Source organism: Capra hircus, chromosome 14, assembly GCF_001704415.2.
Source record: "Capra hircus breed San Clemente chromosome 14, ASM170441v1, whole genome shotgun sequence".
NCBI lineage: Eukaryota > Metazoa > Chordata > Mammalia > Artiodactyla > Bovidae > Capra > Capra hircus.
In genome coordinates this window covers 15,879,831-15,898,401 of record NC_030821.1, presented here as the reverse complement: position 1 = coordinate 15,898,401, position 18,571 = coordinate 15,879,831, and the positions used below count along the sequence as shown (strand labels likewise).

Below are 18,571 nucleotides of genomic sequence, written 5' to 3'. Positions count from 1 at the left end.
CTGTGTGCATCTCGCACATTATCAGCATCGCTGATACAATGCAGACAACGATGCTGGCAATCACTGTCTAGGCTGAAAAGCTGGCGCAGACAGCCTGCTGCAGGGGTGTGTTGTTGGGGCCCTATTAATAAATCCCAACTGAGAAATTAGGGCCATTTCCATGAACACGTGAAAGATGAGTCCAATTCAGTTGGCTGGAACAGAGGAGAAGGGTTGCAGAAAAGAATCTGAGCCAAAGGAAATGTAATGCTGGCTTCTCCAACCCCACCTCTGCTGCTCAGTGGTCGCACGATCTTGAGCAAAACATTTAACCTCTCTAAGCCTCAGTTTCTTCATCTGTATAATGGGGATAATAATATTAATACCACGTAGAGGGAAGGGTGAGCTGCCTAGCACATAGTAGATGCTCTCTCAAAAGGAGTAGCCGTCATTAATGTTGTTATTATTATCATCTGGTAGGGAAACCTGGCACTTGATTGGCTCTGGAAGGGTAAGGCGGTATGCTCTGCCCCCCAAGAGCAGCGGCCATCAAAGAGGAGAAAAGAAAAAGTGGCTATGTCCCCTACTGAAGGGACACGCACGCATACACACTGCAGATGCCAAACACACGGGCAAGCTGAGGATCAGACATCCTGGAACTGACAAGGAAACGAGGGAGGGATGGAAGTGGAGAAGAAGAGATAAAAGAGTTACAGAAAAGGAAGCGGACAGAGTTTACTAGAGAAGGTGAGAGACTCTGTAGAAGAAAGAAAGTCAAGTTACGTATTCATTGGCTAGGAACGTTCTTAACTCTGTGGCTTAAGTCAGATACTATTCTTTTTGGAGCTTCTCAGTATTAATCACAAGATAGGAATGAAGAATTCACTTCATATAGTTTATAACAACTGAATAATAACAGAGATGTTGCTTTATATATAAAACAGGCAGAGAGCGAGGAGACGAGATGTACTTTCTGAGCAGCTGCCACGACAGTCCCTCCGTCAGGTCTGTAATTGGGCCCTGACTACGTCACAGAGGATGCACAGAGGGAGACTGATAAAGGGGGTGTGATCTCACTTCAAAGGGTTTATTTTTTTTTAAGCCTTTGCTATACTTAAAAACAATTCGATCAGCTCTATGCATCAACCTTCATTTTTATAACCAGTTCTGATGATAAAGATGCACGTCGGCCACTGGCTTTTTTAGATGTGTGCTGTAAGAGGCTTGAGGCTCCCCCCACTGTGCTAACTCCCCCTGGGTAGGAAAATGCTTGCGGCCTATTCAAAGCCACAGAAAGAGTCGACCCAGCTGACAGCTCGCTTATACTCTGCAGCTGCAATTTTCTCAGCAAATGTTATTCATCCCGCACTGTCTCTGGTTCATGCTTAGCATCTCTTACTAAGATCCTTTCCTCCTGCCCATCCCCAACCCAACTCCTAGATTTCTTCTATGCAAAGATTCTCACACTGAGGTCTCCAGAAATGGCAACTCCCCAAGTCCCAACCCAGGCCTACTGAATCAAGCACTCTGATCCTGGGAACCAGCGGTCTGTGTGTAATGAGTCTTTCAGAGCTTCTGAGAGACAATTAGGTGTGAGGACCAGTGTTCAGTCTCCCAGATCTTACTGTGCACCCTACCCGCTACCAACCCCCTGCCTGATTCTACTGCCCCATCCCTTCTGTCTTAAAATTTCTCCCTCTCATCCAGAGAGAATGAAAGAAAGCCAAAGATCGCATCGGGATGGCAGCGAGAGGAGGTTCACTACCGGGAGCCGGAGAAGGGACAATGAGAAGGCGGGAATAGGTGATGTCACCATGCCCCAGATGAGACATGAAAGATCCCTGACTCCAGCCACCTCCCTTTATAGGTGAATACGCTGGGCAAGAAAAAGCAGCTTTCCTGGAGTCACGTGCTAAGAGACTGCAACCATGGACAGGAGGATGAAATCAGCCACCTGTATGCCTCATCCTCTCCGTGGTCCAACACCCACGGAGCTTCCACTGTGCGGGGGAACAAAGAGCGGGCTTGAAGTCAGCGACCCCAGTGTGACCTGCAGTAGCAGCAAGACCTCCAAAGACTGATGGGCACATCGTGGTCTGCTCAGTATTTCTTTGCTCGAACATACAACTCCTTAGCCATGCATCCTCTGGTGGAGCGGGGTGGGGTTGGGAGGGACAACTTTTCATTCTGGGTTTTCAGAAGTCTGTAGCTCAGCTGGTAAAGAATCCACCTGCCAATGCAGGAGACCCGGTTCGATTCTTCCGTAGGGAAGATCTGCTGGAGAAGGGAATGGCTACCCACTGTGGTATCTTGGGCTTCCCTGGTGGCTCAGACGATAAAGAATCTGCCTGCAATGCAGGAGACCTGGGTTCCATCCCTGGGTTGGGAAGATCCCCTGGAGAAGGGAATGGCTACCCACCCCAGTATTCTGGCCTGGAGAATCCCATGGACAGAGAGCCTGGCGGGCTACAGTCTACAGGGTCGCAAAGAGTCAGACACGACTGAGCGACTTTAACTTTCAGAAGCCTTAACAAATTGACCAAATCGCTTTACTTCTCTTCTCCTGGGCTTCCTTGTCCGAAAATGAGATAAACCTATAACCACCTTGCAGTGTTTTGTCTTTTTTACATAGATCCAGTGAGCGGGCCTGTCCCTATCCACAGCAAGGTCTCAGTAAGTGATTGTACCTCCAGAGGTGTCATGAGACATGAAAAACGGTCCCCTCCTTCAAGGGTTTGCAATCTGATGCTAAAAACAAGGCAAGTACAAAAATAACCAGAATAGGAATCCTTGGCAGGTGCCATTATTACCCCTCAGAATATAAAGCAAAGTGAGTTGACATATTGGCAGAGGATCTGAGTGCTTGTGGCCCATCCCGGGATGGGAGGGTCCTGCCTGGCTGGCAGGGGGAGGAGGTGGCATTTAACCTGCCCTTGGCTGACAATAGTAAAAGGGAAAGTGAAGTCGCTCAGTTGTATCCGACTCTTTGTGACCCCATGGCCTCTAGCCCACCAGGCTTCTCCGTCCATGGGATTTTCCAGGCAAGAGTACTGGAGTGGGTTGCCATTTCCTTCTCCAAGGCTGATAATAAGCCTTACCTAAAGAAAAGAGCCGACTCATTAGAAAAGGCCCTGATGATGGGACAGATTGAGAGCAGGAGGAGAAGGGGACAACAGAGGATGAGATGTTGGATGGCATCATCGACTCAATGGACATGAGTTTGAGCGAACTCTGGAGATGGTGAAGGACAGGGAAGCCTGGTGTGCTGCAGTCCATGGGGTCATAAAGAGTCAGACACAACTGAGCGACTGAACAACAGCCACAAAGGGAAAATACTCCATGTAGAAGAGGCTGAACAAAGCCCCAGAAAGCTTGGAGAAGGAGACAAAAGTTGTATCCGTGACAGAGCGGCTTCAGGGCATGTTAAGACTGGTGGCCTCAATGGGTCTGTCCTTCCAGAAGCCAAAAGTTCAGAAGGCTTCTGGCATCTGCTTTTCTTCCCTCACTGAGGGTGCCAACAAATGTCAATGAAGGGGATTGTTTCAGGATGTGGAAATTCATTTACTGGCAGCCAATGCTTGAAAATGTTAATAATTATCAGCCTAGGCAAGAACCTCCATTGGCAACACAGAGTAGGGCATTCTTACACTTAATTCCCTAGGCCAGCCAATTCCTTCAGTCACATTGCTAATTTAGGCTTCAGCTCCTTGTTTGAAACATTTCATTTTTTTCCTGATGTTCTGAGATCAGGTTTAATTAGAGACGTATGCAAAATTGGAAATAAATGCCTAGTAATGTACCATGCCGGAGAAGGCAATGGCACCCCACTCCAGTATCTTGCCTGGAAAATCCCATGGATGGAGGACCCTGGTGGGCTACAGTCCATGGGGTCGCTAAGAGTCGGACACAACTAAGAGACTTCACTTTCAATTTTCACTTTCCACTTTCATGCACTGGAGAAGGAAATGGCAACCCACTCCAGTGTTCTTGCCTGGAAAATCCCAGGGACGGGGGAGCCTGGTGGGCTGCCGTCTACAGGGTTGCGCAGGGTCGGACACGACTGAAGCGACTTAGCAGCAACGTACTATGCCTTCCCAGGAACAGAATCTGGGCCTGTATGCTGTGAGTTCTTTGATTGTCTTCATTAGCTTATTTTTAAGTGGTGAATTAACTGTTTGGAAGACATTTTACTAAATTCCGTGACCTTTACCCCCTGAACACCTCTGGAATTTTTCCTAGCAGAGTTGAGGGGATGGGAAGTCAGCTCCCGCCATCCCCTCCCCAACACACTTTGGGGCACCACCTCCCACTTCTCGAACCTACTGTTCTGTTATCACAAAGTGCTCTTTTAAATCACGAACACGAATTCTTTGCGGGTGCCATCGATCTGAAAGGGGAGTCTGTTGCAGGGAAGGGAAAAGCTTTCAAGGTTAGTTCGAAGAAATAAAATGAGTGCGCTTGGTAAATTTAGAAAAGACAGCACATGTCAACAGGACCTCGTAAAAGACAAACAAAACAGGGGAGCCAGGAGGTAGAAGCGCACAGACGGTTTGCATGTACTCTCATTCCAAGGGTGAGGGGCATTGCTGATACAGTGGGACTTTAGGCAAGGAGGGTTAAGGTTTCCAAAAAGGCTGATATGCCCCCACTGGTGGCCCTGGTGACAGCTCCATCCCCACATGACTGTGATACAATAAAGAGAAAAGTGTGCGGACGCAGAGCAGGCGGTAATTAGGAGTGGGAGCAACATTACTTCCAGCTAGCACCACTCTGAAGGGAACTTAGGAGGGAGTCTGGGAGGGGACAGGTGCCGCTGAGGCAGGAGAGATACAGAGGGAAGAATCTAACAGCTTCCATGAGCTTAGCTTTGCATACAGCCCATCCTGGGTGTCCCTGGTGCCTCAGGTGGTAAAGAGTCCATCTGCAATGTGGGAGACCCAGGTTTGATCCCTGGGTTGGGAAGATCCCCTAGAGAAGGAAATGGCAGCCCACTCCACTATTCTTGCCTGCAGAATTCCATGGAGCCTGGTGGGCTACAATCCATAGGGTTGCAAAGGGCCGGACACACACACACACACACACACACACACACACACACACACACACACCCTGCTTAGGCTGTCCAGGTGGCACAGTGGGTAGAAAGGGGAATCAGCAGTGACCACCACTGTTGCCAGTTTCAAGTCTTCCGGGCTCCCACCTCTGCAGCACAAAGCCCAGACTTTTTGTTGGTGCCCCCAAGGTCCTAAGTTACCTGGTTCCTACCTCCTCTGGTCTTGTCTCCAGCCCAGACCCCTTGCCTTACAGACATGGTGGTCCTGATGGCCTCACCAGCCCCCACCTCCATGCTCCATCCTCATTCCTTTCCTGGCCCCTCATCTCCCAGCTTCACACAGTCTCAACTTTCCCTGGAATGCTCCCCTAAACCAGCCACTTTCAACATGTGGTTTGGAGACCCCTACCAGAGGGTCCATGAAATCAAAACTGTTTTTGTAACAACGCTAATGTTTGCCTTTTATACTCTCTCTTATGTGTGTATATAGTTCAAAATGTATCCTGAGGTGGTTTTAGAGTCCACACTACTATTAATCTTGAAGAAACTATCATTTGTCAAGTTTTGGTGTCATGTCAAAGAAGAATATCCATACTCATTTAAATGGCTATTATGACTAAGTTCTTCCTTTTTCTGACTACATATCTGTGTAAGGCCATGTTTTCTTCAAGTAACACAAACCCAAACAGTATTTCATGACAGACTGAATGGATGAGAAATGAGAATCCAGGTGTCTTTAATTAAGCTAGACGTGAAGCAGAGTTGCAAAAATGTAAAATCCTCTATTCTTCTCATAATATTTTTATTTTGAAAGTATTATTATACAAATATTTTTATTTGCATTATGCATCAGGTTTTGTGTTTATTGAAGTGAAGTGAAAGTCGCTCAGTCATGTCCGATTCTTTGCAACTCCATGGACTATGTATAGTCCATGGAATTCTCCAGGCCAGAATACTGGAATGGGTAGCCTTTCCTTTCTCCAAGGGATCTTCCCAGCCCAGGAATTGAACCCAGGTCTGCTGCATTGTAGGCAGATTCTTTACCAGCTGAGCCACCAGGGAAACTCTGTGTGTTTATTACTGTTATTTTAAAATTAATTAATATTTTTATAGTTTTCCTTTTCAATTTCTCTTTTAAACTTTATTTATTATTTTTGGCTGCACTGGGTCTTCACTGCAGTGCATGGGCGTCTCACTGTGGTGGCTTCTCTTGTTGCAGTGTGTTGGCTCACTAGTTGTGGCTACCAGGCTCTGGAGTTTGGGCTCAGTAGTTAAGGCACATGTTGCTCCATGACACGTGGACTCTTCCGAGACCAGGGATTGAACCTCTATCCCCTGCATTGGCAGGTGGATTCTCTTTTGTTGATGTTGCAAAGAGTTGGACACAACTGAGTGCTCACCCATGCATCCACACCACTCTCTAAGTTGTGTCTGACTCTTTTGCGAGACCTCATGGACTGTATGTAGCCCACCAGGCTCCTCTGTCCATGGAATTCTCCAGGCAAGAATACTAGAGTGGGTCGCCATTTCCTTCTCCAGGGGATCTTTCTGACCTAGGGATTGAACCCGAGTCTCCTGCCTTGAGGCATTGGCAGGCATATTCTTTACTGCTGAGCCATCAGGGAATCCCAGCAGGTGGATTCTTAACCACTGACCCACCAAGGAAGTCCCTCCATTTCAATTTCTGATCCAGTAAACCTCAGCAGACTTAACCCATAAAAACAAAAGCTCTTTGGGATCCTCGATAATTTTTGAGTGTACAAAGGTCCTGAGATCCAAAAGTTTGAGAACCACTTTCTTAAACTGAGCCAAGAGCAGGCAAAGTAGAGCTGTAACTTAGCTATGTCTCTACTGTCACACACACATTCCACCAAGTTAATGACCTTTTCACACGTCTGTCTTCCCCACTGCATGTGTACTTCTTGGTTGCACTTTAACTCCCTCAAGTCTGGCACAGAGCAGAAATTCCAGATAAGTGAATGAAGTAGAAGGTAAGCCCTCCTGGACACACGTCACGGACTACCACCTGAGTGACATGCAAACATCTATAGGAAGGTAGAAAAATATCTGCATTATTTTTTTAATAGGCTTGAGTTGTTACCCAGCCTCTCACTTGAATTTAGATATAAATTTGAAAAAAAATCAGAAAATTCAAATGAAAAATTAGCCTAAGAAACAAGTCTAAGAAATATTCAGAGACAGTCATGCAAGCAAGTAATTGGTGAAATATACCATGCAGTGGATATCACAAATCCAGCCATCAAAAAAGCGGTCAGGGCAAGGACTCCAAGGAGCACAGCTTCTCCATCTTTGTTCGCCGTCAAAGGTAGACTGAAAGCAGATGGCACTAGAGAATCCAGGCCAGCACGGTGGTGTTTGCCTTCAGTTTCATGGTTCGCACTCACTCCCCACATTCCCAAGTCAGGCTGCCCTCCTGCACATCAGGGAGTGGCCACGCCATTCCTTGGAGGGCAGAGGGGTGTCATATCCTACCCCCTCTTTGTCCCTGACACATTCTCCTGCAAAATCAGAAAAGTGGAGGGGGAGGATGCTAGACTCGGGGTTAATGCCCTTAGCAAAACATGATCTCTTACGTGCGAAGACCAGGAGGTTTCTATTTCAGAATCCGAGAGAGCAGTGAATGCTGACCACTAGGGGAGGCCCAGTGTCTGTGTGTGTGGGGAGGTGAGAGTGTGTGAGTGTGTGTGCCTATGTGCATATGTGTGTATCAGAAAGTATGTGTGGGGGGAAGAGAGAGAGGCAGGGAGTAGGCACAGAGATAGCTAATACCAAGAGGTGCCTGTATGCTCTTCTGGCTAAGTGTGGGGTGGTTCATTCCAAAAACAGCCCCATTGGAAACCCGACTGTATAATCACTGCTGCTGATCTAGGAATCAGGCATTTCGAGCTCTCTCTCTCTCCCTCTCACACACTCACACACCTATGTCACCTCTCTTTATAGATAGATGGATGATAGATAGATATGTTTATCATATGATGATGTATGTTTATCATCTTGAAACATTTTTAAAAAGCCCTTTAATCAGTGTACTAAACATCCCCCAGTCCTGTCCACATTTGCAGAAATCATGTTTATGTCACTATGGAAACAGATTCTCAGGAGACTAAAGACATGGAGGGCCAGCATCCTTGGGGTCATTGCTTATAGCATGGTAAAGATGCTGACTTCTCAGCACAGAGCTTCTGGTTCCTCCGGTCTCCTGTCATTTCAGATGCTGAGGCAACCAGACACATAGCAGTTCTCTCAGTGGCCGTTGGAGGTGGTCAGGTTTTAGGGGCTGGCCAACAAGATACCAACATGAAACACAGTTCTGGAGGGACTTCTCTGGAGGTCCAGTGGTTAAGACTTCTTATTTCACTACATAGGCACAGATTTGATCTCTGGTTGAGGAACTAAGATCCTGCATGCCATGTAGCAAAAAAGAAAAAAAAACCCACAGTTTTGGAGAACAACTTCATGGAATGACGTTTGTGGGAAAGCTTTCATTCATTGCATACCTGTAATTCACATATATTCATTACCAGGCCTTCTTCTCACAAAGATCAGTGTTAGCATTCCCATTTTATGGATGAGGAGACTGAACCTCAGAGAGGTTACGTGGCCCAAGTGTACCCACTTGGTCAGCACCAGGGCCAGGTTTACGAAGCCAGGTCTGTGCCAAAACCAGCATCTTGCCACTGGCCAGCCTTCCTGTTCCCCCCGAATCCTTGGCCTTCCAGAGCCCACGTTCAGAACCAGGCCCATTCCTCTATATCTTATGTGTTTCCTTTCTCTTGGAGAAAGAAAAAAATTCGCCTGAAGGAAACACATTCACTAGGAGAGAAATACAGACCTCTGACATCTTCTATTTCTAATTTCCTGATTCCATCTCTCTTTCATGCCACCTTCCACAAACCTGCTCTTCTTCCCAAGGTGCCAGGTAGGGAAGCATTATCAATACAGATCAGCAGACAGACCCAAGAAAACATTTTTACAACACCCTTGTCCAGGTAAGTCCAACCAGGACCTTTTCAGATGAAAACCCACTCCCTTGCTTATTGGAGAGAAGTCGGGAGCTTCAGATTAAATGGAAAGTTTTGCAATAGAAGAGGTTTTCACTTGAAAACCAATGTACAACCACATCCTCAACGCAGGATGACTCCCTGCCAACGAGATGCCCTGTCCCCCAGCACACCCAAAGTGGGCACCCAGGGCGGGCCCCCACCCCCATCGGAGGCCCGCCCTCGACCACCTCGGCCTGTTTCTGGGGCGGAGCCCCGCCCACCCGTCACTCACCCAGGAGGGCCGTCTGAGGGTGGGTCCGAGCCTGTCTCCCTCTGGAGATGGACCTGGGAGGAGGCCTCCGCTCCCTGGCCTCAGCGGGGAGGAGGAGGAGGGTCGGTCCGAAGAGCAGCAGAAAGCAGCCCACCAGCATCTTCTCCATCTTCAATAAGAAGAAGAGGAGCTAGGCTGTGACAAACACAACGGGAGAAGAGGGCTGGGTGAGGTTTCCGGGTCTTCCTGAACCCGACAAGCCGTGGACCCCCGCCCCCTCCCCACCTGCCTTTCCCCAATCAGACGTGCCGCTGGTACTTAAAATGCCGTTTGTGTGTGTGACCCTCAGACCCCACTGGTAGGTTCTTGAATGGTCTGAGCAGGGCGTGCATAGTTGGAATTTTTCACCACTTTGGTCACCATAAGACTGAACGGAAAACTTAGGGGGAAAAAAATCTACCCTGAAGTTTCTTTTCAATCAAGTTTATTTTCAGTTATTCGTAGTCACATTCTATATCCTGGATTTGAAAAAGGAGAATCTCCACCCGAGAAGTCCAAGTAACAGTATTTTCTTAGTCTAATAATGGTGGATGGCAGGAATTAATCTGTATGTTTCCCAAGGAATTCACATACAGTTGCAATAAGTTAACATGACTTAGCCTCCCAGCCTCCCTGCCTCCCACATGTGTCTATTAAGAGGGAGCGTGGTTCAGTGGTTAAAGACTTGAACTCTGGCACCAGACTCCTGGGCTCTGGATTCTGGCTCTGACACTTGCTAACTGTGTGCGACCTTGGGCAAGCTACTTAACCTCCCCATGCCATGTGGGAATATGGGATAATATTATGAGTGACTTAATTTGTGTAACTGATGCATTCAGGATAGTGTCTGGCACACATGGGGAGGTAGGGACAAGCAAGCAAGCAAGCAAACAAAAGTGTTAGGAGACCAGAGAAGAACAGGATCTGTTGCAATGTTGAGCAAGAAGCTCTCAGATGCAGAAAGAATTTTAGCCCTGAGTTGAGTTTCAGATATCCACAGAGGCGAGGGAGTTTCAATTGGAGTAGCACACTGTTGACCAGACTTGAACCGTTTTCTGTGCTGGTCCTGCAGAGTAGCCACTGTTGAAGGCTCTGGAGACAAGATTCTGAGCAGGGAAGTGACGTGATCAGATCCAGGCTTTCCCAGGCTGGCCAGTGTCAGTGCCTCACGTGGGATGAGAAAGGCACTTGCCCTGTGATGGATGATATGGACTTTTCTGCCTGGCAAACCCTCATGGAGAAGGCAGTGTCCTGAGACTAGGTTTAAATTGTTTTTCTTCTAGTTTCAGTCACCACGATGGATGTCATAAGCAATTTATTAATTTACACAAATTAGTGGGGAGGAGGGAATATTTAAGGAGGAACAACATTTAAGGAAGATCATCTGCCTGTAAAGTTTCTTTACTAAGTCCTCGTCTTGTACTCTTGCCTGGAAAATCCCATGGACGGAGGAGCCTGGTAGGCTGCAGTCCATGGGGTCGCTGAGAGTTGGACACGACTCAGTGACTTCACTTTCACTTTTCACTTTCATGCATTGGAGAAGGAAATGGCAACCCACTCCAGTGTTCTTGCCTGGAGAATCCCAGGGACGGCGGAACCTGGTGGGCTGCCATCTATGGGGTTGCCTGGAGTCGGACACGACTGAAGCAACTTAGCAGCAGCAGCAGCGGCAGCATCTTGTGCTTGGCCATTTCATCCAATTGATTTCACCTAATCCTCATACCAATCAGAATTACTGTTTCTCCTTTTTAGAGATGAGGAAACTGAGGCTCAGAGAAGTTTAGTAACTTGACTGAGCTTACCCAGCTAAAATAAGTGGCAAAGAAGGGATTCAAACCCAGGGTAAACGGCTAATTTACCAATTCACCAATTAACAGAAAACTTGGCTAGCTGCAAGTCAAGTCCCCAGAAGTCAATTCATGAAAAGCCATAGCTGTTTCACCATCAGAGGTGGGATCAGGGCAGGACAAGGGCAGGGATCACTTCCCAAAACGTGGCGGGTTTGGGGGGGGAACACCTTAGTAATTCAGTGAACTGTTTGTTCGGCAAGCTGCTTTCAGGAATTGACCTGGAGATGAACCTAGGCCTGTTGGCCTTCAAAGACCACAGTTTTTCACACTTGCTGTGTTGCACTAGCTCACTTTTCACTCTGCCTTAAGGTGCCATTAAAAATAGCAGATGTTTACTCAGCTTACTATGTGCCAGGCATTGAGCCAAGTGTTTTAAATGTATTAAGCCATTTAATTCTTACAGTAAGTAGTTAAATAATTTACCTAAGATTATGCAGGTGATAAAGGGATGAAGCTCCAGAGCATTGCTAGTTCATTATGGATAACTATGCCCACCCCTTATAACAAAATAAAACTCTTTACTAACCGGTCCCTTTTCATAGCTTAACCTGTGAGGTTCCATTTTAGAAAAGGAAGAAAAAAGATTTTCCCTCTTTCTCTGATCCTAAATCTACTGTTTATTTCAAGTGTCCTTGGTTTTATCAATTCTAAGTGTATTATGTCATTTATATGTGATTTATTATTTTAGTGATGGTCTCCTTCTCTCCATATGCGCAACACCCACATTTATTTCTTTCAAAATATGTACAACATACTCTCAAGGGTCCACGTCCATCCCGACACATCTGCAATTAAAATCCAAACATTTAGAACACGTTGTGGTGGATAATGATCATTTTCAAAAAACAAACACCATTTCATGTGGCTTGGGTTTACTGTGGATTTTAAGAGGTGTTTGCATTTTCGAGCTGCCATTGCTAACCAGAAGGCCCTGGAGATATGTGAGCGATAGGGAGTTGAGAATAAACAGAACTGGACTTCCCTGGTGGTCCAGTGGTTAAGAATCTGCCTGCCAATTCAGGAGACATGGGTTCGATCCCTGCTATGGAAGATTCCCCTTACCGAGGGATGACTAAGCCTGAAAGCTGAGCAACTACGGAAGCCCAAGCACCCTGGAGCCTGCGCTCTGCAACAAAAGAAGCCACCGCACCGGGCAAGCAGAAGCCTGTGCCCCAAAACCAAAGGGTGCAAGTGGAAAGAGCTTGCCCCAACTAGAGGAAGCCCGCGAGCAGCAGCGAAGACCCAGTGCAGCCGTAATGAATACATTTTAAAAAAAGAATGAACAGAACTAAACATTTCTAGTCGTCTAACCCGGAGCAAGTTACTTTACCTCTCTCTGCCGCAGTTACCTCACCTTTAAACTGGGGATAATAAAGACACCTGGTTGTTGTATGAATTAAATAAGCTCCAGTGGAAACAGTGTCAGACTTTATTTTGGGGGGCTCCAAAATCACTGCAGATGGTGACTGCAGCCATGAAATTAAAAGACGCTTCCTCCTTGGAAGGAAAGTTATGACCAACCTAGATAGCATATTCAAAAGCAAAGACATTACTTTGCCAACAAAGGTCCGTCTAGTCAAGGCTATGGTTTTTCCAGTGGTCATGTATGGATGTGAGAGTTGGACTGTGAAGAAAGCTGAGCATTGAAGAATTGATGCTTTTGAACTGTGGTGTTGGAGAAGGCTCTTGAGAGTCCCTTGGACTGCAAGGAGATCCAACCAGTCCATTCTGAAGGAGATCAGCCCTGGGTGTTCTTTGGAAGGAATGATGCTAAAGCTGAAACTCCAGTACTTTGGCCACCTCACGCGAAGAGTTGACTCACTGGAAAAAACTCTGATGCTAGGAGGGATTGGGGGCAGGAGGAAAAGGGGATGACAGAGGATGAGATGGCTGGATGGCATCACCAACTCGATGAATGTAAGTTTGAGTGAACTCCGGAGTTGGTGATGGACAGGGAGGCCTGGCGTGCTGCAGTTCATGGGGTCGCAAAGAGTTGGACACGACTGAGCGACTGAACTGAACTGGACTGATATAAAGCATATAGAATGAGGTGGCAGGTGGGAGGGAGGTTCAAGAGGACGGGACATATGGCAGATTCATGTTGATACATGGCAGAAACCAACACAATATTGCAAGGCAATTATCCTCCAATTAAAATGAAATAAATTTTAAAAATAAAGCACATAGAATACTGCCTGGTACATAGTAAGTGTCCAAAAAGTGACAGCTACTTTTTATTATTATTATCATTATGCCATCAAACCAATTAATATGAAGCGCACACTGTTAATTTTGTCATGCTGAGCCATTTAATGAACCTTATATTAACTTTGATGCTGGCTTATGACTACTGTAATAAAACAATGACACACAAATCCTTAATTTAAAAATACAAGTTAGTATCTTAAAGTATTTAAAACTTTCTTTCTACAGAGTGAAATAATGCCACTTACAGCAACATGGCTGGACCCAGAGATCGTCATACTGAGGTGAAGTCAGAAAGAGAAAGACAATATCATATGATACCACTCATACGTGGAATTCAACATATAACACAGGGAATGTATCTATGAAACAAACAGACCCACAGAAGAGAGAACACACTTGTGGTTGCCAACAGGGAGAGGAGTGGGTGAGTTTAGGGTCAGCAGATGCAAACTACTACGTATAGACTCGGTAAGCAACAAGGCCCCAGTGTACTGCACAGGGAACTACGGTCAACGTCCTGTGATAAACTATGATGGAAAAAAATATGAAAAAGAATGTGTGTATAACTGAGTCACTTTGTGTAGAGCAGAAATTAGCACACCGTTGTACATCAACTATGCTTCAATAAAATAAATTTTAAAAATTCCTTTTTCAAAATGCAATGGTACAGCAAGTCACAGTCTGGTAGAAAAGATTTCCAAGACATATATCCTTATATGTCTGTATATCTATATATCACTTATGTTCCACACATACATTTCTATAACAACACAAAAACAAACAACCCACTTGAAAATGTGCAAAATATTTGAACACTCACATCACCAAAGAAGATGTTCAGATAACACATAAACATATGAGAAAATGTTCAACATTCTCAGTCATTAGAAAAATGCAAATTAATAATCACAATGACAGGGACTTCCTCGATGGTCCAGTGGCTGAGACTCTGCGCTCTCAATGCAGGGGGACTGGGTTCAATCTCCGCTCAGGAAACCAGATCTCAAATTCCACAACTAAAGATCCTGAGTGCCACAGTGAAGACCGAAGATCCCTCAAGCTAAAACTAACATTCTAAGGAGCCAAAATAAATAAACATTTAAAAAAATTAAAAATCACAATGACCTTCCATGACAAATTCACCAGAATACCTAAAACTTAAAAGACTGATATAACCAAGCATTGACAAAAATGTAAAAAACTGGAATTCTAATATGTTGCTGGTAAGAATGCAAAATGATACAGTCATTTAGAGAAACAATATAGCAGTTGCTCATACAGTTCAACATACCTTTCCCAAATGAGACAACACAAGGTGACCAACTGGCCTGGTTTGCCTAGAATTGCCTGTGTTTTAGCACTGAAAGCCTTTCATCCCAGAAAACTCAGTCCTGGGCAAACTGGGCCAAGCAGAAACCTACATATTTATCCAAAAGATATAAAAACACATCTACACAAAGACAGACTCAGATGCTCATAGAAGCTTTCTTTGTAAAAGCTAAAAATTGGGAATACAGATGTCCATATATTAATGAACAGATAAATAAATTGTGGTACATCCATAAAATGTACTAATACCAATTAATGGAATGATATACTGGATGAATCTCAAACTAATTAGGCTGAGTGAAAGTACCCAGACACAAAAAGAGCACATAGAGAACAATTCCACTTATGTGACATCCTACAAAGGGCAACACTCCACGACAGAAGGGAGATCAATGGTTCTGATTTGATCTCAGGGGATTGGATGGGAAAAGAGGGTCAGCTACATCTGCTTCTGCTTCGCTGACTACACTAAAGACTTTGACTGTGTGGATCACAGCAAACCATGGAAAATTCTTAAAGAGATGGGAATACCAGACCACCTGACCTGCCTCTTGAGAAATTTTGCAGGTCAAGTAGCAACAGTTAGAACCAGACATGGAAAACCAGACTGGTTCAAAATTGGGAAAGGAGTACATCAAGGCTGTATATTGTCACCCTGCTTATTTGACTTCTATGTAGAGTACATCATGCAAAATGCAGGACTGGATGAAGCACAAACTGAAAACAAGAGTGCCAGGAGAGATATCAACATCAACCTCAAATATGCAGATGACACCACCCTTATGACAGAAAGAGAAGAGGAACTAAAGAGCTTCTTGATGAAGGTGAAAGAGGAGAGTGAAAAAGCTGGCTTAAAATAACATTCAAAAATGAAGATCATACATCTGGTCCCATCACTTCATGGCAAATAGATGGGGAAACAATGGAAACAGTGAGAGACTTTATTTTCTTGGGCTCCAAAATCACTGCAGATGGTGACTGAAGCCATGAAATTAAAGATGCTTGCTCCTTGGAAGAAAAGCTATGACAAACCTAGACAGCATATTAAAAAGCATGAGACATTACCTTGCCAACAAGGTCCATCTAGTCAAAGGTATGATTCTTCCAGTAGTCATGTATGAATGTGAGAGTTGGACCTTAAAGAAGGCTGAGTGCTGAAGCATTGATGCTTTTGAGCTGTGGTGTTGGAGAAGAGTCTTGAGAGTCCTTTGGACTGCAAGGAGATCCAACCAGTCCATCCTAAAGGAGATCAATCCTGAATATTCATTAGAAGAACTGATGCTGAAGCTGAAGCTCTAATACTTTGGCCACTTGATGTGAAGAGCTGACTTGTTGGAAAAGACCCTGATTCTGGGAAAGACTGAAGGCAGGAGGAGAAGGGGACGATAGAGGACGAGATGGTTGGATGGCATCACTGACTCAATGGACATGAGTTTGAGCAAACTCCGGGAGTTGGTGATGGACAGGGAAGCCTGGCGTGCTGCAGTCCATGGCGTCACAAAGAGTCGGACACAACTGAGTGACTGAACAACAACACAGAGGCAGGAGGGAAATTTGGGGGTGTGACGTAAGTATTCACCATGATTGTGGTAGAGGTTACATGGCTCTATACATTTGTCAGAGCCCATCAAATTATACGCTTAAAACTGAAGATATTTTTTCTTTTTAAAAAATGTTTATTTTTGGCTTCATCAGGTGTTAGTTGCCCCATGGCATGTGGGGTCTTAGTTCCCGACCAGGGATCGAACCTGTGTCCCTTGCATGGCAAGGCAGATTCCTAACCACTGGACCACCAGGGAAAATCCCAAAGTGGAGAATTTTATTGTTCAAGTTCAACTTCAAAACAGCTGTTTAAAAAAAAGGCTAAAGAAATAGGGGAAAGGATACTGTATACAAGTCAACATAAAACCAGTATGGCACTATTAATATCTGACAAGATAGACCTTTTTAAACAATTCAGTGGCAGTGGAACAAGAAAAAATAAGTCAGTACATGTAGCCCACATTAATCATTGTTTCTCAGTGTGGCATTTATAACTGCTAGCATTTGAAGAACAGAAGCCAGAGCCAATCCTCACCAGAAAATGGAATGATATTTGAGAAACAGTTCTTTTCATAGATGGGCATATGAGAAGAATTGTTGTACTGAGAAATAGAGGTTAATTCAATCAGAACAGATTCCTTGAAGCATTTGGGGGCATGGAAAGAATATTAAAAAAAAAAAAAACACACACACACACACAACAGTTTTGACTTTTGTTCTAGCAATTTTTCTCCTCTCCATGAGACAATGAGTCTTTTCATTTAGCTTTACCAAGAGGGTGGAGGAGAGAGAGAGAGGAGATTGTTCTGACCATCTTAGCTATAACTTCTAAGCATCACTGTTCCAAGTCAACTGACAGGCGCCTAGAATCTCACAGGAGCCAACACCACATGCCGGGGCCTTGAGAGGAGAGGCCTGGCTCTGTCTCCACACGCCTTGTGACCTCAGTTAGGTGATTTAACTTTCTGGGCTTTAACTAGTCAGCTATAAAATGAGAGGTGTGACCTGGAAGCCACGTTTCCCAGCCTAAACCAGATCACAGGCCAGGACGACACTGCTCTCCTGAGGAAGCCTGGGCCTGACACCCTCCCAGGCCGTAAACCCTGCCCCTGGATGAGACAGGGGCTAAGGTTCTAGTATTTCCCAAGTGCCTACTACAGGCCAGGCAGTGAGCAGGGCACTTTGTGTATTATTATCTCATCTGGTCCCACAACCGTTCTGTGAGGTGGACTAGTTCCCAATTCCTTGGGTGGGACACCAAGAACTACAGATGGAAAGATGCTCCCCCAGGGCCTCAGAGCTAGTTAAGTGACAAAGCCCAGATTTTACCCCCGCCATCTCTCAGGCAGCCAGCCTACTTGCTAAAAAAAAGAGATTTTGAGTCCCCTCCTCTGAGCCGAAAGTTCTTAGACATCAGATACAATAGTTTTGTCCCTCGCAAGCTGCTGCTCCATTGGCACACCTTGCGTCCACACTAACCGCTGCTGTGTCCACCGGGAATCTGTCACACAGGACGGCCCCAAAGGCCTTCCTGCCGGTCCGCCACCTTAGACTGGAACCCCCAGCTCCCGCAGGGCCGGCAAGTGGAGCCCAGCTTCTGCTGGGACAGACTCAAGGTCATGGTGCTCGGGACGCTCTCAGTATTCGACGCTGAGATGTTGACCTGATGCTGACTGTGATTTTCGCCCCATGGTCTAGGCCTGCTTGCCAGCCCGGCCTTTCCAGGCACAGACTCGAGTTCTTTCATGGAAGGGTAAGTCCACGGTCAAGGGTAACAGGAGACTTGGCCTCAGCTCCCGTGTCTTCCTCGAGTCACTATCACATCCACGGGTGGACGCTTTCTCGCATCTGCGGGCTCCCTGCTCCAGACCTCCCAGCAGGTCCTGCCACTGCAGCAATGCTGGAGGTTCTCGATTTCTCACCCAGACTCCTCCAGAAGCTTTGGAACTGCTCCTACCGCCTGGGGTCCTGCCTCTTCCCTGCTCGGCTTCCAACTGCGGCCTGCTTACCATCCACGCTTAAGGCCCACCGGCCGCCCTCCAACCCCACACGCACCCCAGCCCCTTGACCGCTGCCAGAGGAACTCAGATTCCTGTCCTAGCTGGGTGCCTTCACTCATGCTGGTCCCTCGGTCCAGTCTACATTCATCAAAACTGCCTTGGAGGACCTCCCTGGCAGCCCAGTGTTTAGGGCTCTATGCTTTCCCTTGCCAGGGGCCTGGGTTCGGTCCCTGGTAGTGGAACTAAGATCCCGCACGCTATGCGGTACAGCTAAAAGGAAAAAAAAAAAAAAAAGA

The 18,571-nt window shown here is 46.0% G+C and overlaps 1 protein-coding gene across 7 annotated transcripts in view; it reads right to left on the bottom strand.

Moving 5' to 3' along the window:
* Nucleotides 1–18,571, bottom strand: part of MATN2 (matrilin 2) — a 169,488-nt gene that overhangs the window by 143,202 nt on the left and 7,715 nt on the right. For 6 of the 7 annotated variants that reach the window (XM_018058266.1, XM_018058268.1, XM_018058270.1 and 3 more), the window contains exon 2: nt 9,329–9,502. In XM_018058266.1, coding sequence (XP_017913755.1) covers nt 9,329–9,476 — 148 coding nt within the window. In that variant the 5' untranslated portion in view covers nt 9,477–9,502. The remainder of the gene's footprint in view (nt 1–9,328; nt 9,503–18,571) is intronic. The other variant, XM_018058267.1, reaches the window with a different exon arrangement.